Consider the following 23,240-nt stretch of genomic DNA (forward strand, 5'->3'; position numbering starts at 1 on the left):
AACTTCCGGAGGAAGTGGTGGATGTGGGGACATTTACAACATTTGAAAGACATTTGGGTAAGTACGTGAAGAGGAAAGGTTTGGAGGGCTATGGGCCAGGAGCAGGCAGGTGGGACTAGTTTTGTTTGGGACTATGTTCAGCATCAAATTCTTGGACAAAAGGGTCTATTTCCTTGCTGTATGATTCTAACAAATGCCTGATGAATTTTTTTTATTACTTTCCTCTTGGGTTTGTTAGTAATGCCTGTTTACGGCTCCTTGATTTGGATTCTCAATCTACCCAGTTCAACATATTCATCATTTTAAGGATTTCAATCGGGTGTTTGAATCTCCAAGTTTCTCATTTACTAAAGTCAAAAGTCCCACTTATTCATGCTTTCTGACAGTTGTAAGCTCTCACTTTAAACCTGATCCTGGTGGTGTCCTTATGTTTTCAGGAGTGTTTCTATATTCATTCTCCAGTCTGACTACAACTGTTCAGGACACCCCAGGAACACCTGACCAGGGACTTAACACAAGTGCATGGTTTTTTAATGTTATACGGAGGGGAGCTAGTGGCTTGGAAGGCTATGCTAATGTTGAGAACATGGATTCAAATCCTAACATGGCAGATGATGAAATTTGAATTCAATAAAGAGCTAGCCTAATGACAACCATGTAACCATTGTCGATTGTTGTAAAAACCCATCTCGTTCACCATTATCCTTTAAAGAAGGAAATCTGCCATCCATTTCTGGTCTGGCCTACATGTGACTCCAGACCCACAGCTATGGGAATGACTCTTAACTGCCCTCTGGAATAGACTGAGGAAGCTATTCTGATCAAAGGGCAACAACGGGCAATAAAAACTGGGCCATTGATTTCCACGTCTTGTGAATGAACAAAATATAAATGTACATGTTTATATAAGTCCCAGTGCTTTATATGCATTTTTAATTGTTTTGCAAAGTTGGAAAGAATTTTTTTGTTTTGAAAGGTTGAATCTGCCAGCTTTCATCAACCGTTTACCCACGAACAGTGATTACCACGCAGCAAATTACAGAGTGCTCAGAGTACAGTCTATTCAAAACTTCAAATCCAATACGCTGCACACGTGTTCCCATCCCTCAAGGCTGAGCCGACTTAGAAGTAGGTTACCAACATGCCCCCACCCCCCAGCTAAATTTCTGAAGGAGGGTTACCAGGCCCAGAAATTTGACTCTGCTTTCATTCCACAGATACTGCTAGATTCTGCCAAGTTTCATTCTTTTGGTTCCCCCCCCCACCGCCAATAGTTGCTTTACTGTACCTAGTTTGCATGTCCCAATGTACCAAATCATTCTTTTTGCACAGTATCCACACATCGTACATTACAGGAAAAGATTTCAATGCACTGCAGGTTGTGTCCAATTGACTGTGCAGTCCCTCATGAGCCCAGGTTAGCACAGCCATTGCTGGTTAATCTTCCACACACTCAAAGGGAGGAACCAAACACAGTCAGCAGCACCAAAGAGAGAGAGAGAGAGAGAGAGAAGGGGAAGGCCATAAGTTGAGATAGTAAATCATCCAAACTGACCATTCTGAGAAAAATCAAAGTGTGGAGTAGCAGAAAAAAATCGGTAATCGATCAGTACAAAGTGTTTTTGTCACTCATTTCACACTGGCATAATTTGTAAGGTTTCTTGATGGCAAAGCTTAGTAGAACGCTGGGTGAGTATTTGCTGTTTATTTTAATTATATTTTATTCTATTTATTTTCGTCCTTGCTAATGAGTCACTGAAAGTTAACATCTTGTTATATAAACATAGCATAATGTTGGGGAGGCAACGGCCCAGTGGTATTATTGCTGGATTATTAATCCATAAATTTACAACATAGTGGGGACCAGGTGAAGGTGGAATTTGAATTCAATAAAAATCTAACATCTCATGACCATGAATCCATTGTTGATTGTTAGAAAAAACCCATCTGGTTCACTAATGCCCTTCAGGGAAGGAAACTGCCATCCTTACCTGGTCTGGCCTACACGTGACTCCAGACCCACAGCAATGTGGCTGACTCTGAATTGTCCTCTGGGCAATTTCAGATGGGCTAGCCAGCCACACCCACATCCCAGGAGTACTTTTTTTTAAATGCAGGTACAACAGATAATTGGAAAGGCTCATATTGTATGTTGATCTTTATTGCAAGAGAATTCAAGTACAGGAATAAAGCATCTGGCTGCAATTGTATAGCATCTTGGTGAGATCATAGCCCACATCATGTGTACAGTTTTAAATTTCCTTTCTTTTTTCCTCATTCACTTGTGAGATGCAGGCAGGTCCAGTATTTATTACCTTGTCCCTAGTTGCCCTTTGAGAAGGTGGTGGGGAGCTTCATGACTCACTGAGGGTCCACCTGCTGTAGGGCGACTCACAGTGCCCTTAGGGAGGGAATTCCAAGACTTTGACCCAGCGACAGAAAGGGAATACTGATATATTTCCAAGTCAGGATTGTGAGTGGCTTGGCAGAGAATTTGCAGGAGGTGGTGTTCCCATGTATCTGCTGCCCTTGTGCTCCTCGATGGAAGTGGGGTCATGGGTTTGGCAGGTGCTGCATGAAGATCTTGTAGGTAGTACACAGCGCTGCTACTGAGCTTTGGTGATGGACGGAGTGGATGTGGTGCCAATCTCATGGCTGTTTTGTCCTGGATGATGTCAAGCTTCTGACTATTGTTATGAGGAGGGATATACCTGACATAGAGGAAGCGCAATGGAGGTCCACCTCTCTGATTCCTAGAACAGCTGACTTCCCCATGAAGAGAAATTGGGGAGACTCACCCCAAATTCTCTAGGATGTAGAAGAATGTGAGCTGATCTCTTCAAAACACTTTTTTAAGATGGGGCTTGTTGGGATTGATATGGGATGTTTACCCCAGGTGTTGGAATTGAGAACCAAGAAACAAAGTCTCAGAATAATGAGGAGAAATTTCTTCATGTATTCACATAGAGGGGAGTGCACTGTTGGAATTCCCTACTTCAGAGGACTGTGCTGACTTAGCCCTTGAGAACGTTCAATATTGAGGTCAACAGATTTCTAAATATTAAAGAAAGCAAGGGAAATGGGATCATGCAGGAAAACAGCACTGAGGTCAATGAGCCATGATCTAATTAAATATTGAAGAGTGAAAGGGTCCAAATAGCCTACTGCTGCTCATATTTCCTATTCGTCACGGGAGAGTCTAAACAGCACAGTAAGTCATTCATTTCTGATAGCTTTCACAGCTGAACCTGATCCTGTTACTCCCATATGGACCACTCAGCAGGGATCACTGGACAGTGATCAGGAACAGGAACCCTAACTAAAAATCTGTCTCAGCCTTGAATATACTTAATGACTCAGCCTCAAAAGCCCTCTGTGGTAAAGAATTCCACAAGTTTCCTACCGTCTCAGAGAAGAAATTCCTCATATTTGTCTTAAATCTGTAGTCCTTTTCTCTGAAAGCTCTCCAGCCTTAGACTCTCCCTCAAAGGCAAACAACCTCCCCACATCTACCCTGTTAAATCTTCTTTGAATCTTAAATATTTCCATGAAATCATCTCTCACTCTCCTAAACTGCGTACAGGCCCAACCTCTTCAACCTTTCCTCATAAGAAGAGCCCTCCTTACCTGGGATCAACATTTCTCTGGACTGTGTCCAATGCTAGTATATGGGAATTGATTTTTTTTTAAACCCAGCTGCCTCATCACTTACAAGAGATGAAATTTTGGTGTAATCTCAAAACTAGATAATAAAACAGAACAGCGGGTTGTACAGGAATGAGCTTCTTTACTTTGACATGAGTGACAGGTCTGATTCCCAGTGCGCAGTCCTATGTTTAGACTGGCAAGATTTCCACTCAACACTATTGATTTTAAATATCTTAATCTGCACATCAACATGATCGATAAAGTATCCTGACAGAAAGGGGTCCAGCTATGTTTTAATTTCCCTAAAGTTGTAATTATTTAGCTTGCTGGAAGAGCAGTGTGCTCCAACTGGCTGCTACTCTCTTTACTGCTTTCACCAGTCATTGCAGCTTTAGCCAGACTCTAGTTGGACAGAATGTGCATTCCGCACTCTAAGAACCAAAGCCCAGAGTCTTACATTCCACACAATCTAAACTAACCTCTCCGAGCATGGCTGCAGTCATTAAATACAACAATGTCCAGCAGCTTACTGCGGGGATGTTTTAACCCTCACTTTGTCAGTGCAGCATTCCCCATTAGCTTCAGAGAACACTGAATCTGGTCAACAGCAGAATGTACAAGATCCCCACAGCACCATTTCAAAGAGGAGTTGGGGAGATCTTCCCAGCATCTTGTCCAATATATATCCCTGAGCAAATGTCAAAGCAGTTTATTGGCTTAAAAACATACCTTGATGTTGTGAGGTGGTTATCAAAATGCTTTTCTAAAACAGAAATTGTGTTGTTTACAAAAAATAAAGAAATCTTACAGTGCAGCAAGTGTCGTGCAGTGGATTTTTTTTTAATAAAAACTGTTCTGTAAAAGTAAAAATACTCCATAAAACCAAGTCGGGAGCTTGAAAACTAATAACAAAGGAACATCTAATGGAAATGGGCCTCTCCCTCCACTCTGAGTCAGAATCTCAGGAATCAGAAGCTTGTTGCCTGCCAACCTAAACATATGTATTGACCAAGGTATGCAGGTGGAATAGCAGTCACATCAGCTCAGTTACTTTACAGGAAACCATTCCCCAGTGGTAACAAGAACCCCACACACCTCTTCACAAACTCCACCCCAACAGTTCCTATCTGAAGTGAAGCTTGAAGCTTTTACAGGTCCCTAACTGCTGCTTAAAATGCAGCACCTTGTATCCAGTGCTGCAGTGAATCACACAGCACCTCTTCCAGAGGGATCGTCTGTTTGACATACAGCGTGTGTACAGAGAGAGAGGGCATGAGAGAGAGTGTGAGGGGCAGAGACAGAGATATTATGAAGCCAGGCTAATTTCACCTCTCTCTTACCCAGGGGGGAGTTACTGTGCAGAGATTAGAAGCAAAACAGACAGACAAACACATGGAAAGAGACAGTTTTAAAGAGGCAGAGGCTCAGGCCAGGATGCGTCATGGGAGAAACAGAAAACACAGAATGCTGCACTCTGGGGTGGGCAACAAATGCTATGCCTTCACATATGAAACTGTTGGGCGGGGGGGGGGGGGGGGGGGGGGGGGGGGGGAGAAGAGGAGGGATTTTTTAGGTATAATGTCAAGCCTCTGCAAGGCCTGCCTGTGGGGGGGGAAAAAGGGTCAGATGATGGATTGGATATGTTCTAGTTTCTCTTCGTACATGCAGTGAAACGCTTTGGCAAGACTCTGAAAGGGAGCATCACAGTTCTCCATCTCTTTCTGTAAAAGACAGAACAAAAACTGATGCAGCCAAATTGCAACAAGAAGCCGAATCAAATCACCCACTGTCACCAAATACCTATAATCCAATCATCAATTTCCCCATTAACAATTTCTCTCATTCTGTTTCAAATCCCTGTCTCAGGGACTCGCAATTCAGGTAATTGAGCACAAAGTGTAAACTGACCCTCCAAGGTCAATGCCCAGGGAATACCACACACATTTTGTCGGCTGTAAAATGTTTCCTAGATGGAGAAAGGTGCTCCACAGTCTTGTTGATAGTGAGCACTGACCGCCCTTGTTTGGCTACAAAGGCCTGAGCACATCGTCCACATGACCGACGCAAGTCTCCCCAAGCCGGTGCTCTACTCCCTGCTTCAAAATAGCAGGGGAGCCCCAGTGGACAAAGGGAGTGCTTCAGTGATACCCTCAAGGTCTCACAAGCGAAGTACAGCATTCCCACACACACCTGGGAATTGCTGGCCCAAGACTATCCAAAATGGAAGATGACACTCTGGGAAGGCATCAGGCACCACAAGGCTAGTGTTCAGGGAAAAAAAAAGGAAGCCAGGTAAAAACAGTGACAGGAGTACACTGTCACACCAATGCCCCACCTACTCCTTCCCGTGACCAGCATCTGCCCCAAGAGTAACAGAGCCAGCAGTAGCCATATCAGTCTGTACAGCCACCTATGGACTCACCCCGGGAGTGGAAGAGAGTCATAGGAGGGACTGCTGATGATGATAGTCAGACTGGCAAAGGGTGAGCTGCTAGCTGTTTCTCAGGGTGCAGAACAACAGTTTGCTGCAATGGTGAGAAGGTGAGGAGAAACAGAAGGTCAGGATTGTCTCCTTCACTTACCGCAGAGGTCTCAAAGTACTCCATGCCCTGGCCCGCTGCCCATTCCAGAGCCTGGCTGTACTCTACAGCACGCCTACCTGCTAAGTCAGTCTTATTGCCCACAAGAACTCCTACAAAACAATCAAAGGCATTGACAGTTTGAGGTACCAGGTTCACTGTGCAACTTTCCTACATTATATAGTGGCATTCTCAGAGACAGGGAGACACCGACCTGCCAGCTGGCCACTGGGAGCCTGTGCTCGGGCCCTTTCCAGCCACTTTGTGCAACTGTTGAAGGACGCCTCACTGGTGATGTCGTACACAAGACAAACAGCAGCCACAAGCTCCCACTGTTTAAAAGAAGGAAACACAAAGTTTAAAAGGACAGGGGAGCGCACTGCAGAGATTCACAAAGACAGGCCTGACTGACTAAAAGATACAGTCTTCATTTCGATACTCCAATTTAGAGAGGTTGACAGCAAATTCCAACTTCACCACAAGCACACTGACATATTGAGCAATAAAACCTGAAGCACAGCTTTCGTCTTTCTGAACTAATAATCCGCACACAATGAGTGAGTTAATTGCTGACTCTTCAAAAAATCTGTAAAAGTCACAAAAAACTTTTAATATTGTAAAAAGGAAGATAAGCTGCCTACAGCAATATAACTTACACACTTAACTTCTGCAGCTAGGTAAACCCAGCGATATCGGATCAGAGGTCCATTTAGCTTCTCAGCTGAAGGCAGGTTGGTAGCCGTCTGGAGTCAGATATGGGCCCACCAGGACATATTAGCAGATTTCCTTTCTTGAAGTGATTCCACTGAATGGTTAACAACTTAGAGATAACTCTTACTTATTGCTGTATACTCGCATTTAACAAGTCACACTGCCACAGTAGGATCTGAACTCACTTTCTCCGTGTTACTAGTTCAGTAATGTCCTTTTGGGCAGCCCCTCGGGATTTGAGGATAACTTGTTTCCACAGGGGGTTAGTGGGTCTCAAGGTGCTGATAAGTCTGTGTACAATGTACAAGGGTTGACTAGATGAGATGTCTGTGCTCTCTCTGAGGCCTCAACCTCCCCTCCATGTGTTCCCGTTCAGTATTTTAGCATTTTTTTTTACAAAGGCTAGCCATCAGTTTTAGAGTGGCATTAGCAGAGACCTGATAATGAATGGTCTACCTGCCCATGTAGGCACAGGCAGTGGGCATGTCCTGCCAGGAAGGGGACTAAAGGATCAAATACTTTCAAGAAACCCACTAACTGAACTCAGTACCTGGCTTTCCACCATATCGTAGAAGATTTCTTTTCCTGAAGAATCAAATAAGAAGAGTTCCTGGACACAGGCAGGGCAAACAAAAACAAAAAAGATCAACATCCGTTCACTGAAAACATCTCAGAATCCTCATTCAGCAGAATAGCTACGTTTTAAATACTCACCACACAGTCAGAAGTGTCTGGGATGGGAACCGAATTAACAAAGACCTCCACTCCAGTTGTCTAGACAAGATAAGAGCATTGTTATCATTCTTAGACCAAGGCGCACCGTTTGGTAACCTCAGCAAGGAGGCATCCATAACTAAACCTCACACTCGTAAGATTCAAACTGGGCCAAATTATCAAAATATAGAGGTAACAAGGTGTAGAGCTGGGTGAACACAGCGGGCCAAGCAGCAGAGGAGCAGGAAGGCTTCAAAAGAAGGGTCTAGGCCAAAACGTCAGCCTTCCTGCACCTCTGACACCGCTTGGCCTGCTGTGTTCATCCAGCTCTACACCTCCAAAATCTGCAGTTCCTGCTATTACCAAAATATGGAGTTCTGTATAGGGCAATCAAACAGTGAAATGTAAAAACATCAGAGCTGATCATGTTACTGTGCTGGGAAATTTGTGGCCTGTCCCCTGACTGGTGGCAGAACACATTTTCAAACATACCTAACACAAATAAAAATCTATACATCTTCATCCTGTAAGCCTCAACTGACCTTCAGCATCCACACCCACTTTGGGAATGGGGTTTAGGGAAGGGGAAATTCTTCCAAATTTCCACCACCCTTTGTGTGAAACTGAACTCCTTCATTTCAATCTTAAATATTCTGCTTCTGTAAGATTATGGTCATTTAGTATCCTTCCATCTGGAGAGAGATGATTGACACAGCCACTGATCGGCATTCCTATTTCCCCTTGTTGCCAGCCAGTACCTCCCACATGGGGATTGGTGATGTTTAGGGCCTGCCTTCCAGACTGGCAAGTATCCTTGAAGCCCACTGGTCATCTGATTTGGACAACCTCATGACGAGGTTTCAAGATTTAAGAATTTTAAGACTGTACCTCCTTGTTCTGAGATCCCCCTAAGAAATAATTACTCCCTGTCTAGCAAATCTCTTTGTCACTTTAAAGTCCTTGAAGAGAACACACCTTAAAACTTTTAAACACAAGGGGAACACAAGCCAAGTTCATACAGGTTGTCTTCTAAATGTAACCCTTAAACATTGGTAACAAATTTATTAGAGCTCTTAAATTAAAATTGCTTGCAAGACAGGTCAGTCCTAGATTTTTCGTCATAATTCTCATACTAAACAGTACATAGTAACTTGCAGGCAGTTTTTGAAAATCAGAATTAGGGAAATGTTTGGAAAATCAGATAAATAAATGAGCCAGATTAACAACATGCTTGGGACCTCGCAACTAAAACACAGGGCACAGTCCCAATTATATCTTGATGGTTCTGGCTTCAACACTGACGAAAAGAAAGATGAACCTCCTGGATTCTCAGTCATTCCCCTTGAAGGGGTTGTGACAATATGCAGAATGGTGAAAGCATTTCTGCTCCTCCACTACTCCATTCCATGCCCTGATCATTTCACATGAAAAACACTTGGCTGTGTTCACCCATCAGCGCCAGTACTTTCTGGTTATTAGCTGCCTGTCCTCCCATGACTCAATTCTAAATTTATCATCCTTGCTTTCAAACCTCACCAAGCGTCATCCTCTCCCCATCTATGTATCCTCCTCCAGCTTCTGAATTCATTACAGTCGTCCAATTCTGAACTTCTTGCGCATCTCTGATTTCAATCCGTCTGCTGTCAGTCTTTAACTGCCTGGACATTAACGTTCCTCTAACATTCCACTTCTCACTGCTCCTTTAAAGCTCCCTCTTCGATCTAGCATTTTCTTGTATTTCCTGCCTACCTGATATAGCATTGTGGCAAACACTGCTTTGACACACCTTGGGGAAATTTTACTATGTTAAAGGCACTACATAAATGCAAGTTGTTGCTGTAAAGTTGCATTCCTTTAATCCATCGCCAGAATGTCGACATTTTTAATCAACGTTGACATTCACTGTCCATTTACTTTGATTTTTACTGCTTTATGTATCTCTGTGAGAATTATAAACCTGTACATTGCCTGCTTTCAAAACTAGATCATTGCTGAATAGACTGACATACCAGGGTATAATTTTTCAGAAAGTGAGCACTTTCACTGCGAAACGCATGCACCAGTGCACTCTTCCCAACAGTGGAGTCACCTGGAAAACAAGAACACATTCAAACAGTAACACCAAGAAGCACAAAGACACCACAGCACACTGTGTACATATGCTGGTGATACGGTGTGACTAGACTGATCTACAGGATTTCCTTTAACAACCTAGTTATGAACGAGAATTCAAATTTTATCCTATTTGAGCTTTTGAATTTTCCTTTATATGTCAGGGAATACAAATTTGCTTTCATGAAAGTATCACCGTGCTGTAAAATTTTATGCGATTCTGCACAGCACAAGGTAACATTTTTGTTTCTACTTCCGTTCCTTAAGTTGACGCACAGTTTGGATCCATAGGTAGGTTCAAGCAGCCAATCTCACTGTGTTGGCATCCTACTCTTCACAAACTGTTGGCAGAAAAGGCCAGCAGGAACCTTCCAGGGGGATGCAAGTTAACGAGTAAAAAATGTCCCTCAGAAAGTTCTTAGAAAGCAGAACTCAATGTGCCAATTCAGGTCTATCCAGAGTGTTAGCCAATGGCAAAACGTGTGGAATGGTGAGGTAAAAACAAAAGACATTCTAGGATCAAAAAGACACTTGCACACTCAGCGTCTTCTCTTAACCATTTTATGCACAAAAAGAAACAAGGTTTTATTTGACACAGGTCAGCATGCAAACTCAACTACGAAGATCATATAACCAAGAGTGTCTGTTACTCATTTATTATTTACAGATTAGAAACACAATTAGCCAAATCTGAATTCTAATTAGCTACCAGGTTTGAAGATTAACATTGAAGGTTTGAGGGTACAGCTGGAGAAACCATGTATTGTATTTGATACTGGGGCTCAGGAGGGCTGAAGTTACAAGTGAGGATGAAGAAATCTAAAGGACTTTTACTAACTTTCCATCTGTTCAGAGGGTTTAGTAATCACCATTTCTGTTCGTCAGAAAAAAACCATTTTCCAAAGGAGAGAATGTAGATATTCAGCCATTGATCAGTGGGAAACATTCCCACCTCGGAGTCAATCTCATCGACATTTATTGGTCAATCAGCATAAATGAAAAGCTAATTGATTATCCAGTTATTATCCTATTTCTGGCTGGTTCCTGCACTACTCTACAATGAAAAGTCAAACGAATGTCACGGCGGAAAGGTATCCCAGGCAATCCTGAAGACCTGAGAGGTACTGTAGGAACACAGATCTTTCCGTCAGATGGTCATAGGTTCAAGACAAACAAAGACTTGAAAAGTGAATTCAAACACTGCCAGTATGAACAGTGAAGAAGAACCAATCTGTTGTTGGAAGGGCAGGGTTAGAGCCAAGGAAGGGAGCGCCGCACTGACGGAGGGTCGGCGCCGAGGGAGCGCCGCACTGACGGAGGGTCGGCGCCGAGGGAGCGCCGCACTGACGGAGGGTCGGCGCCGAGGGAGCGCCGCACTGACGGAGGGTCGGCGCCGAGGGAGCGCCGCACTGACGGAGGGTCGGCGCCGAGGGAGCGCCGCACTGACGGAGGGTCGGCGCCGAGGGAGCGCCGCACTGACGGAGGGTCGGCGCCGAGGGAGCGCCGCACTGACGGAGGGTCGGCGCCGAGGGAGCGCCGCACTGACGGAGGGTCGGCGCCGAGGGAGCGCCGCACTGACGGAGGGTCGGCGCCGAGGGAGCGCCGCACTGACGGAGGGTCGGCGCCGAGGGAGCGCCGCACTGACGGAGGGTCGGCGCCGAGGGAGCGCCGCACTGACGGAGGGTCAGTGCCGAGGGAGCGGGCGCTGCCGGAGGGTCAGTGCTCAGGGAGCGGGCGCTGTCGGAGGGTCAGTGCTGAGGGAGCAGGCGCTGTCGGAGGGTCAGTGCTGAGGGAGCGCCGCACTGTTGGAGGGTCAGTGCTGAGGGAGCGCCGCACTGTCGGAGGGTCAGTGCTGAGGGAGCGCCGCACTGTCGGAGGGTCAGTGCTGAGGGAGCGCCGCACTGTCGGAGGGTCAGTGCTGAGGGAGCGCCGCACTGTCGGAGGGTCAGTGCTGAGGGAGCGGGCCCTGTCGGAGGGTCAGTGCTGAGGGAGTGGGCACTGACAGAGGGTCAGTGCTGAGGGAGCGCCGCACTGTCGGAGGGTCAGTGCTGAGGGAGCGGGCCCTGTCGGAGGGTCAGTGCTGAGGGAGCGGGCCCTGTCGGAGGGTCAGTGCTGAGGGAGTGGGCACTGTCGGAGGGTCAGTTCTGAGGGAGTGGGCACTGTCGGAGGGTCAGTCCTGAGGGAGTGGGCACTGTCGGAGGGTAAGTGCTGAGGGAGTGGGCACTGTCGGAGGGTCAGTGCTGAGGGAGTGGGCACTGTCGGAGGGTCAGTTCTGAGGGAGTGGGCACTGTCGGAGGGTCAGTGCTGAGGGAGTGAGCACTGTCGGAGGGTCAGTGCTGAGGGAGTGGGCACTGTCGGAGGGTCAGTCCTGAGGGAGTGGGCACTGTCGGAGGGTCAGTGCTGAGGGAGTGAGCACTGTCGGAGGGTCAGTCCTGAGGGAGTGGGCACTGTCGGAGGGTCAGTGCTGAGGGAGTGGGCACTGTCGGAGGGTCAGTACTGAGGGAGTGGGCACTGTCGGAGGGTCAGTACTGAGGGAGTGGGCACTGTCGGAGGGTCAGTCCTGAGGGAGTGGGCACTGTCGGAGGGTCAGTGCTGAGGGCACGGTCACCGTCGGAGGGTCAGTGCTGAGGGAGCGCCGCACTGTCGGAGGGTCAGTCCTGAGGGAGTGGGCACTGTCGGAGGGTCAGTGCTGAGGGAGCGCCGCACTGTCGGAGGGTCAGTGCAGAGGGGGCGCCGCACTGTCGGAGGGTCAGTGCTGAGGGAGTGGGCACTGTCGGAGGGTCAGTGCTGAGGGAGCGCCGCACTGTCGGAGGGTCAGTGCTGAGGGAGCGCCGCACTGTCGGAGGGTCAGTGCTGAGGGAGCGGGCCCTGTCGGAGGGTCAGTGCTGAGGGAGTGGGCACTGACAGAGGGTCAGTGCTGAGGGAGCGCCGCACTGTCGGAGGGTCAGTGCTGAGGGAGCGGGCCCTGTCGGAGGGTCAGTGCTGAGGGAGCGCCGCACTGTCGGAGGGTCAGTGCTGAGGGAGCGGGCCCTGTCGGAGGGTCAGTGCTGAGGGAGCGGGCCCTGTCGGAGGGTCAGTGCTGAGGGAGTGGGCACTGTCGGAGGGTCAGTCCTGAGGGAGTGGGCACTGGCGGAGGGTCAGTGCTGAGGGAGTGGGCACTGTCGGAGGGTCAGTGCTGAGGGAGTGGGCACTGTCGGAGGGTCAGTCCTGAGGGAGTGGGCACTGTCGGAGGGTCAGTGCTGAGGGAGTGAGCACTGTCGGAGGGTCAGTGCTGAGGGAGTGGGCACTGTCGGAGGGTCAGTACTGAGGGAGCGGGCACTGTCGGAGGGTCAGTCCTGAGGGAGCGGGCACCGTCGGAGGGTCAGTGCTGAGGGAGCGCCGCACTGTCGGAGGGTCAGTCCTGAGGGAGTGGGCACTGTCGGAGGGTCAGTGCTGAGGGAGCGGGCACTGTCGGAGGGTCAGTGCTGAGGGAGCGCCGCACTGTCGGAGGGTCAGTGCTGAGGGGGCGCCGCACTGTCGGAGGGTCAGTGCTGAGGGAGTGGGCACTGTCGGAGGGTCAGTGCTGAGGGAGCGCCGCACTGTCGGAGGGTCAGTGCTGAGGGAGTGGGCACTGACAGAGGGTCAGTGCTGAGGGAGTGGGCCCAGTCGGAGGGTCAGTGCTGAGGGAGTGGGCACTGTCGGAGGGTCAGTCCTGAGGGAGTGGGCACTGTCGGAGGGTCAGTCCTGAGGGAGTGGGCACTGTCGGAGGGTCAGTGCTGAGGGAGTGGGCACTGTCGGAGGGTCAGTGCTGAGGGAGTGGGCACTGTCGGAGGGTCAGTCCTGAGGGAGTGGGCACTGTCGGAGGGTCAGTGCTGAGGGAGTGAGCACTGTCGGAGGGTCAGTCCTGAGGGAGTGGGCACTGTCGGAGGGTCAGTGCTGAGGGAGTGGGCACTGTCGGAGGGTCAGTACTGAGGGAGTGGGCACTGTCGGAGGGTCAGTCCTGAGGGAGTGGGCACTGTCGGAGGGTCAGTGCTGAGGGAGCGGTCACCGTCGGAGGGTCAGTGCTGAGGGAGCGCCGCACTGTCGGAGGGTCAGTCCTGAGGGAGTGGGCACTGTCGGAGGGTCAGTGCTGAGGGAGCGCCGCACTGTCGGAGGGTCAGTCCTGAGGGAGTGGGCACTGACAGAGGGTCAGTGCTGAGGGAGCGGGCACTGTCGGAGGGTCAGTGCTGAGGGAGCGCCGCACTGTCGGAGGGTCAGTGCTGAGGGGGCGCCGCACTGTCGGAGGGTCAGTGCTGAGGGAGTGGGCACTGTCGGAGGGTCAGTGCTGAGGGAGCGCCGCACTGTCGGAGGGTCAGTGCTGAGGGAGTGGGCACTGACAGAGGGTCAGTGCTGAGGGAGTGGGCCCAGTCGGAGGGTCAGTGCTGAGGGAGTGGGCACTGTCGGAGGGTCAGTCCTGAGGGAGTGGGCACTGTCGGAGGGTCAGTCCTGAGGGAGTGGGCACTGTCGGAGGGTCAGTGCTGAGGGAGTGGGCACTGTCGGAGGGTCAGTGCTGAGGGAGTGGGCACTGTCGGAGGGTCAGTGCTGAGGGAGTGGGCACTGTCGGAGGGTCAGTGCTGAGGGAGTGAGCACTGTCGGAGGGTCAGTCCTGAGGGAGTGGGCACTGTCGGAGGGTCAGTGCTGAGGGAGTGGGCACTGTCGGAGGGTCAGTGCTGAGGGAGTGGGCACTGTCGGAGGGTCAGTCCTGAGGGAGTGGGCACTGTCGGAGGGTCAGTGCTGAGGGAGCGGTCACCGTCGGAGGGTCAGTGCTGAGGGAGCGCCGCACTGTCGGAGGGTCAGTCCTGAGGGAGTGGGCACTGTCGGAGGGTCAGTGCTGAGGGAGCGCCGCACTGTCGGAGGGTCAGTGCTGAGGGGGCGCCGCACTGTCAGAGGGTCAGTGCTGAGCGAGTGGGCACATCCAGAGAGTCAGTGCTGAGGGAGTGGGCACTGTCGGAGGGTCAGTGCTGAGGGAGTGGGCACTGTCGGAGGGTCAGTGCTGAGGGAGCACCGCAGTGTCAGAGGGTCAGTGCTGAGCGAGTGGGCACATCCAGAGAGTCAGTGCTGAGGGAGTGGGCACTGTCGGAGGGTCAGTGCTGAGGGAGTGGGCACTGTCGGAGGATCAGTGCTGAGGGGGCGCCGCACTGTCGGAGGGTCAGTGCTGAGGGAGCGGGCACTGTCGGAGGGTCAGTGCTGAGGGAGTGGGCACTGTCGGAGGGTCAGTGCTGAGGGAGTGGGCTCTGTCGGAGGGTCAGTGCTGAGGGGGCGCCGCACTGTCGGAGGGTCAGTGCTGAGGGAGCGGGCACTGTCGGAGGGTCAGTGCTGAGGGAGCGGGCACTGACAGAGGGTCAGTGCTGAGGGAGTGGGCACTGACAGAGGGTCAGTGCTGAGGGAGTGGGCACTGACAGAGGGTCAGTGCTGAGGGAGTGGGCACTGTCGGAGGGTCAGTGCTGAGGGAGCGCCGCACTGTCGGAGGGTCAGTGCTGAGGGAGTGGGCACTGTCGGAGGGTCAGTGCTGAGGGAGTGGGCACTGACGGAGGGTCAGTGCTGAGGGAGCGCCGCACTGTCGGAGGGTCAGTGCTGAGGGAGCGGGCTCTGTCGGAGGGTCAGTGCTGAGGGAGCGGGCCTTGTCGGAGGGTCAGTGCTGAGGGAGCGGGCCCTGTCGGAGGGTCAGTGCTGAGGGAGCGGGCCCTGTCGGAGGGTCAGTGCTGAGGGAGCGGGCACTGTCGGAGGGTCAGTGCTGAGGGAGCGGGCACTGTCGGAGGGTCAGTGCTGAGGGAGTGGGCACTGACAGAGGGTCAGTGCTGAGGGAGTGGGCACTGACAGAGGGTCAGTGCTGAGGGAGTGGGCACTGTCGGAGGGTCAGTGCTGAGGGAGCGCCGCACTGTCGGAGGGTCAGTGCTGAGGGAGTGGGCACTGTCGGAGGGTCAGTGCTGAGGGAGTGGGCACTGACGGAGGGTCAGTGCTGAGGGAGCGCCGCACTGTCGGAGGGTCAGTGCTGAGGGAGTGGGCTCTGTCGGAGGGTCAGTGCTGAGGGAGCGGGCCTTGTCGGAGGGTCAGTGCTGAGGGAGCGGGCCCTGTCGGAGGGTCAGTGCTGAGGGAGCGGGCCCTGTCGGAGGGTCAGTGCTGAGGGAGCGGGCACTGTCGGAGGGTCAGTGCTGAGGGAGCGGGCACTGTCGGAGGGTCAGTGCTGAGGGAGTGGGCACTGTCGGAGGGTCAGTGCTGAGGGAGCGCCGCACTGTCGGAGGGTCAGTGCTGAGGGAGTGGGCACTGTCGGAGGGTCAGTGCTGAGGGAGTGGGCACTGTCGGAGGGTCAGTGCTGAGGGAGCGCCGCACTGTCGGAGGGTCAGTGCTGAGGGAGTGGGCTCTGTCGGAGGGTCAGTGCCGAGGGAGCCGGCCCTGTCGGAGGGTCAGTGCTGAGGGAGCGGGCACTGTCGGAGGGTCAGTGCTGAGGGAGTGGGCACTGTCGGAGGGTCAGTGCTGAGGGAGCGCCGCACTGTCGGAGGGTCAGTGCTGAGGGAGCGCCGCACTGTCGGAGGGTCAGTACTGAGGGAGTGGGCACTGTCGGAGGGTCAGCCCTGAGGGAGTGGGCACTGTCGGAGGGTCAGTGCTGAGGGAGAGGGCACTGTCGGAGGGTCAGTCCTGAGGGAGAGGGCACTGTCGGAGGGTCAGTCCTGAGGGAGAGGGCACTGTCGGAGGGTCAGTGCTGAGGGAGCGGGCCTTGTCGGAGGGTCAGTGCTGAGGGAGCGGGCCCTGTCGGAGGGTCAGTGCTGAGGGAGCGGGCACTGTCGGAGGGTCAGTGCTGAGGGAGTGGGCACTGTCGGAGGGTCAGTGCTGAGGGAGTGGGCACTGTCGGAGGGTCAGTGCTGAGGGAGTGGGCACTGTCGGAGGGTCAGTGCTGAGGGAGTGGGCACTGTCGGAGGGTCAGTGCTGAGGGAGCGCCGCACTGTCGGAGGGTCAGTGCTGAGGGAGTGGGCACTGTCGGAGGGTCAGTGCTGAGGGAGTGGGCACTGTCGGAGGGTCAGTGCTGAGGGAGCGCCGCACTGTCGGAGGGTCAGTGCTGAGGGAGTGGGCTCTGTCGGAGGGTCAGTGCCGAGGGAGCCGGCCCTGTCGGAGGGTCAGTGCTGAGGGAGCGGGCACTGTCGGAGGGTCAGTGCTGAGGGAGCGGGCACTGTCGGAGGGTCAGTGCTGAGGGAGTGGGCTCTGTCGGAGGGTCAGTGCTGAGGGGGCGCCGCACTGTCGGAGGGTCAGTGCTGAGGGAGCGGGCACTGTCGGAGGGTCAGTGCTGAGGGAGCGCCGCACTGTCGGAGGGTCAGTGCTGAGGGAGTGGGCACTGTCGGAGGGTCAGTGCTGAGGGAGTGGGCACTGTCGGAGGGTCAGTGCTGAGGGAGTGGGCACTGTCGGAGGGTCAGTGCTGAGGGAGCGCCGCACTGTCGGAGGGTCAGTGCTGAGGGAGTGGGCACTGTCGGAGGGTCAGTGCTGAGGGAGTGGGCACTGTCGGAGGGTCAGTGCTGAGGGAGCGCCGCACTGTCGGAGGGTAAGTGCTGAGGGAGTGGGCTCTGTCGGAGGGTCAGTGCCGAGGGAGCCGGCCCTGTCGGAGGGTCAGTGCCGAGGGAGCGGGCACTGTCGGAGGGTCAGTGCTGAGGGAGTGGGCACTGTCGGAGGGTCAGTGCTGAGGGAGTGGGCTCTGTCGGAGGGTCAGTGCTGAGGGGGCGCCGCACTGTCGGAGGGTCAGTCCTGAGGGAGTGGGCACTGTCCGAGGGTCATTGCTGAGGGAGCGGGCACTGTCGGAGGGTCAGTGCTGAGGGAGCGGGCACTGTCGGAGGGTCAGTGCTGAGGGAGTGGGCACTGTCGGAGGGTCAGTGCTGAGGGAGCGCCGCACTGTCGGAGGGTAAGTGCTGAGGGAGTGGGCTCTGTCGGAGGGTCAGTGCCGAGGGAGCCGGCCCTGTCGGAGGGTCAGTGCCGAGGGAGCGGGCACTGTCGGAGGGTCAGTGCTGAGGGAGTGGGCACTGTCGGAGGGTCAGTGCTGAGGGAGTGGGCTCTGTCGGAGGGTCAGTGCTGAGGGGGCGCCGCACTGTCGGAGGGTAAGTGCTGAGGGAGTGGGCTCTGTCGGAGGGTCAGTGCCGAGGGAGCCGGCCCTGTCGGAGGGTCAGTGCCGAGGGAGCGGGCACTGTCGGAGGGTCAGTGCTGAGGGAGTGGGCACTGTCGGAGGGTCAGTGCTGAGGGAGTGGGCTCTGTCGGAGGGTCAGTGCTGAGGGGGCGCCGCACTGTCGGAGGGTCAGTCCTGAGGGAGTGGGCACTGTCCGAGGGTCATTGCTGAGGGAGCGGGCACTGTCGGAGGGTCAGTGCTGAGGGAGCGGGCACTGTCGGAGGGTCAGTGCTGAGGGAGCGGGCACTGTCGGAGGGTCAGTGCTGAGGGAGCGGGCACTGTCGGAGGGTCAGTGCTGAGGGAGCGGGCACTGTCGGAGGGTCAGTGCTGAGGGAGCGGGCACTGTCGGAGGGTCAGTGCTGAGGGAGCGGGGCACTGTCGGAGGGTCAGTGCTGAGGGAGCGGGCACTGTCGGAGGGTCAGTGCTGAGGGAGCGCCGCACTGTCGGAGGGTCAGTGCTGAGGGAGCGGGCACTGTCGGAGGGTCAGTCCTGAGGGAGTGGGCACTGTCGGAGGGTCAGTCCTGAGGGAGTGGGCACTGTCGGGGGGTCAGTGCTGAGGGAGCGGTCACCGGAGGGTCAGTGCTGAGGGAGCGCCGCACTGTCGGAGGGTCAGTGCTGAGGGGGCGCCGCACTGTCGGAGGGTCAGTGCTGAGGGAGTGGGCACTGTCGGAGGGTCAGCCCTGAGGGAGTGGGCACTGTCGGAGGGTCAGTGCTGAGGGAGAGGGCACTGTCGGAGGGTCTGTCCTGAGGGAGTGGGCACTGTCGGAGGGTCAGTGCTGAGGGAGTGGGCACTGTCGGAGGGTCAGTGCTGAGGTTTTGGGCACTGTCGGAGGGTCAGTGCTGAGGGAGCGGGCACTGTCGGAGGGTCAGTGCTGAGGGAGCGGGCACTGTCGGAGGGTCAGTGCTGAGGGAGCGGGCACTGTCGGAGGGTCAGTCCTGAGGGAGTGGGCACTGTCGGAGGGTCAGTCCTGAGGGAGTGGGCACTGTCGGGGGGTCAGTGCTGAGGGAGCGGTCACCGGAGGGTCAGTGCTGAGGGAGCGCCGCACTGTCGGAGGGTCAGTGCTGAGGGGGCGCCGCACTGTCGGAGGGTCAGTGCTGAGGGGGCGCCGCACTGTCGGAGGGTCAGTGCTGAGGGGGGCGCCGCACTGTCGGAGGGTCAGTGCTGAGGGGGGCGCCGCACTGTCGGAGGGTCAGTGCTGAGGGGGCGCCGCACTGTCGGAGGGTCAGTGCTGAGGGGGCGCCGCACTGTCGGAGGGTCAGTGCTGAGGGAGCGGGCCCTGTCGGAGGGTCAGTGCTGAGGGAGCGGGCCCTGTCGGAGGGTCAGTGCTGAGGGAGCGCCGCACTGTCGGAGGGTCAGTGCTGAGGGAGTGGGCACTGTCGGAGGGTCAGCCCTGAGGGAGTGGGCACTGTCGGAGGGTCAGTGCTGAGGGAGAGGGCACTGTCGGAGGGTCTGTCCTGAGGGAGTGGGCACTGTCGGAGGGTCAGTGCTGAGGGAGTGGGCACTGTCGGAGGGTCAGTGCTGAGGTTTTGGGCACTGTCGGAGGGTCAGTGCTGAGGGAGCGGGCACTGTCGGAGGGTCAGTGCTGAGGGAGCGGGCACTGTCGGAGGGTCAGTGCTGAGGGAGCGGGCACTGTCGGAGGGTCAGTGCTGAGGGAGCGGGCACTGTCGGAGGGTCAGTGCTGAGGGAGCGGGCACTGTCGGAGGGTCAGTGCTGAGGGAGCGGGCACTGTCGGAGGGTCAGTGCTGAGGGAGCGGGCACTGACGGAGGGTCAGTGCTGAGGGAGGGCCGCACTGTCGGAGGGTCAGTGCTGAGGGAGCGCCGCACTGTCGGAGGGTCAGTCCTGAGGGAGTGGGCACTGTCGGAGGGTCAGTGCTGAGGGAGTGGGCTCTGTCGGAGGGTCAGTGCTGAGGGGGCGCCGCACTGTCGGAGGGTCAGTCCTGAGGGAGCGGGCACTGTCGGAGGGTCAGTGCTGAGGGAGCGGGCCCTGTCGGAGGGTCAGTGCTGAGGGAGTGGGCACTGTCGGAGGATCAGTGCTGAGGGAGTGCCGCACTGTCGGAGGGTCAGTGCTGAGGGGGCGCCGCACTGTCGGAGGGTCAGTGCTGAGGGGGCACCGCACTGTCGGAGGGTCAGTGCTGAGGGAGCGGGCCCTGTCGGAGGGTCAGTGCTGAGGGAGCGGGCTCTGTCGGAGGGTCAGTGCTGAGGGAGCGGGCCCTGTCGGAGGGTCAGTCCTGAGGGAGTGGGCACTGACAGAGGGTCAGTGCTGAGGGAGTGGGCACTGTCGGAGGGTCAGTGCTGAGGGAGTGGGCACTGTCGGAGGGTCAGTGCTGAGGGAGCGCCGCACTGTCGGAGGGTCAGTACTGAGGGAGTGGGCACTGTCGGAGGGTCAGCCCTGAGGGAGTGGGCACTGTCGGAGGGTCAGTGCTGAGGGAGAGGGCACTGTCGGAGGGTCAGTCCTGAGGGAGAGGGCACTGTCGGAGGGTCAGTGCTGAGGGAGTGGGCACTGTCGGAGGGTCAGTGCTGAGGGAGTGGGCACTGTCGGAGGGTCAGTGCTGAGGGAGTGGGCTCTGTCGGAGGGTCAGTGCTGAGGGGGCGCCGCACTGTCGGAGGGTCAGTCCTGAGGGAGTGGGCACTGTCCGAGGGTCAGGGCTGAGGGAGCGGGCACTGTCGGAGGGTCAGTGCTGAGGGAGCGGGCACTGTCGGAGGGTCAGTGCTGAGGGAGCGGGCACTGTCGGAGGGTCAGTGCTGAGGGAGCGCCGCACTGTCGGAGGGTCAGTGCTGAGGGAGTGGGCACTGTCGGAGGGTCAGTGCTGAGGGAGTGGGCACTGACGGAGGGTCAGTGCTGAGGGAGCGCCGCACTGTCGGAGGGTCAGTGCTGAGGGAGTGGGCTCTGTCGGAGGGTCAGTGCTGAGGGAGCGGGCCTTGTCGGAGGGTCAGTGCTGAGGGAGCGGGCCCTGTCGGAGGGTCAGTGCTGAGGGAGCGGGCCCTGTCGGAGGGTCAGTGCTGAGGGAGCGGGCACTGTCGGAGGGTCAGTGCTGAGGGAGTGGGCACTGTCGGAGGGTCAGTGCTGAGGGAGTGGGCACTGTCGGAGGGTCAGTGCTGAGGGAGTGGGCACTGTCGGAGGGTCAGTGCTGAGGGAGCGCCGCACTGTCGGAGGGTCAGTGCTGAGGGAGTGGGCACTGTCGGAGGGTCAGTGCTGAGGGAGTGGGCACTGTCGGAGGGTCAGTGCTGAGGGAGCGCCGCACTGTCGGAGGGTCAGTGCTGAGGGAGAGGGCACTGTCGGAGGGTCAGTGCTGAGGGAGCGCCGCACTGTCGGAGGGTCAGTACTGAGGGAGTGGGCACTGTCGGAGGGTCAGCCCTGAGGGAGTGGGCACTGTCGGAGGGTCAGTGCTGAGGGAGAGGGCACTGTCGGAGGGTCAGTCCTGAGGGAGAGGGCACTGTCGGAGGGTCAGTGCTGAGGGAGTGGGCACTGTCGGAGGGTCAGTGCTGAGGGAGTGGGCACTGTCGGAGGGTCAGTGCTGAGGGAGTGGGCTCTGTCGGAGGGTCAGTGCTGAGGGGGGCGCCGCACTGTCGGAGGGTCAGTCCTGAGGGAGTGGGCACTGTCCGAGGGTCAGGGCTGAGGGAGCGGGCACTGTCGGAGGGTCAGTGCTGAGGGAGCGGGCACTGTCGGAGGGTCAGTGCTGAGGGAGCGGGCACTGTCGGAGGGTCAGTGCTGAGGGAGCGCCGCACTGTCGGAGGGTCAGTGCTGAGGGAGTGGGCACTGTCGGAGGGTCAGTGCTGAGGGAGTGGGCACTGACGGAGGGTCAGTGCTGAGGGAGCGCCGCACTGTCGGAGGGTCAGTGCTGAGGGAGTGGGCTCTGTCGGAGGGTCAGTGCTGAGGGAGCGGGCCTTGTCGGAGGGTCAGTGCTGAGGGAGCGGGCCCTGTCGGAGGGTCAGTGCTGAGGGAGCGGGCCCTGTCGGAGGGTCAGTGCTGAGGGAGCGGGCACTGTCGGAGGGTCAGTGCTGAGGGAGTGGGCACTGTCGGAGGGTCAGTGCTGAGGGAGTGGGCTCTGTCGGAGGGTCAGTGCTGAGGGGGCGCCGCACTGTCGGAGGGTCAGTCCTGAGGGAGTGGGCACTGTCCGAGGGTCAGTGCTGAGGGAGCGGGCACTGTCCGAGGTTCAGTGCTGAGGGAGTGGGCACTGTCGGAGGGTCAGTGCTGAGGGAGCGCCGCACTGTCGGAGGGTCAGTGCTGAGGGAGTGGGCTCTGTCGGAGGGTCAGTGCCGAGGGAGCCGGCCCTGTCGGAGGGTCAGTGCTGAGGGAGCGGGCACTGTCGGAGGGTCAGTGCTGAGGGAGTGGGCACTGTCCGAGGGTCAGTGCTGAGGGAGCGGGCACTGTCCGAGGTTCAGTGCTGAGGGAGTGGGCACTGTCGGAGGGTCAGTGCTGAGGGAGCGCCGCACTGTCGGAGGGTCAGTGCTGAGGGAGTGGGCTCTGTCGGAGGGTCAGTGCCGAGGGAGCCGGCCCTGTCGGAGGGTCAGTGCTGAGGGAGCGGGCACTGTCGGAGGGTCAGTGCTGAGGGAGTGGGCACTGTCGGAGGGTCAGTGCTGAGGGAGTGGGCTCTGTCGGAGGGTCAGTGCTGAGGGGGCGCCGCACTGTCGGAGGGTCAGTCCTGAGGGAGTGGGCACTGTCCGAGGGTCAGTGCTGAGGGAGCGGGCACTGTCGGAGGGTCAGTGCTGAGGGAGCGGGCACTGTCGGAGGGTCAGTGCTGAGGGAGCGGGCACTGTCGGAGGGTCAGTGCTGAGGGGGCGCCGCACTGTCGGAGGGTCAGTCCTGAGGGAGTGGGCACTGTCCGAGGGTCAGTGCTGAGGGAGCGGGCACTGTCGGAGGGTCAGTGCTGAGGGAGCGGGCACTGTCGGAGGGTCAGTGCTGAGGGAGCGGGCACTGTCGGAGGGTCAGTGCTGAGGGAGCGGGCACTGTCGGAGGGTCAGTGCTGAGGGAGCGGGCACTGTCGGAGGGTCAGTGCTGAGGGAGCGGGCACTGTCGGAGGGTCAGTGCTGAGGGAGCGGGCACTGTCGGAGGGTCAGTGCTGAGGGAGCGGGCACTGTCGGAGGGTCAGTGCTGAGGGAGCGGGCACTGTCGGAGGGTCAGTGCTGAGGGAGCGGGCACTGTCGGAGGGTCAGTGCTGAGGGAGCGGGCACTGTCGGAGGGTCAGTGCTGAGGGAGCGGGCACTGTCGGAGGGTCAGTGCTGAGGGAGCGCCGCACTGTCGGAGGGTCAGTGCTGAGGGAGCGGGCACTGTCGGAGGGTCAGTCCTGAGGGAGTGGGCACTGTCGGAGGGTCA

At 56.2% G+C, this 23,240-nt stretch overlaps 1 protein-coding gene across 1 annotated transcript in view; it reads right to left on the reverse strand.

Annotated features, from left to right (window-relative positions):
• Positions 1 to 831: 831 nt before the first annotated feature.
• Positions 832 to 23,240, reverse strand: part of ift27 (intraflagellar transport 27 homolog (Chlamydomonas)) — an 86,253-nt gene continuing 63,844 nt past the window's right edge. The window contains exons 2-7 of the mRNA XM_048521383.2: positions 9,662 to 9,741; positions 7,653 to 7,712; positions 7,489 to 7,548; positions 6,442 to 6,559; positions 6,231 to 6,340; positions 832 to 5,369 (exon numbers count right to left, since the gene is read on the reverse strand). Coding sequence (XP_048377340.1) covers positions 5,271 to 5,369; positions 6,231 to 6,340; positions 6,442 to 6,559; positions 7,489 to 7,548; positions 7,653 to 7,712; positions 9,662 to 9,741 — 527 coding nt within the window. The 3' untranslated portion in view covers positions 832 to 5,270. The remainder of the gene's footprint in view (positions 5,370 to 6,230; positions 6,341 to 6,441; positions 6,560 to 7,488; positions 7,549 to 7,652; positions 7,713 to 9,661; positions 9,742 to 23,240) is intronic.

The sequence above is a fragment of the Stegostoma tigrinum genome, chromosome 38 (assembly GCF_030684315.1).
Source record: "Stegostoma tigrinum isolate sSteTig4 chromosome 38, sSteTig4.hap1, whole genome shotgun sequence".
Classification (NCBI taxonomy): domain Eukaryota; kingdom Metazoa; phylum Chordata; class Chondrichthyes; order Orectolobiformes; family Stegostomatidae; genus Stegostoma; species Stegostoma tigrinum.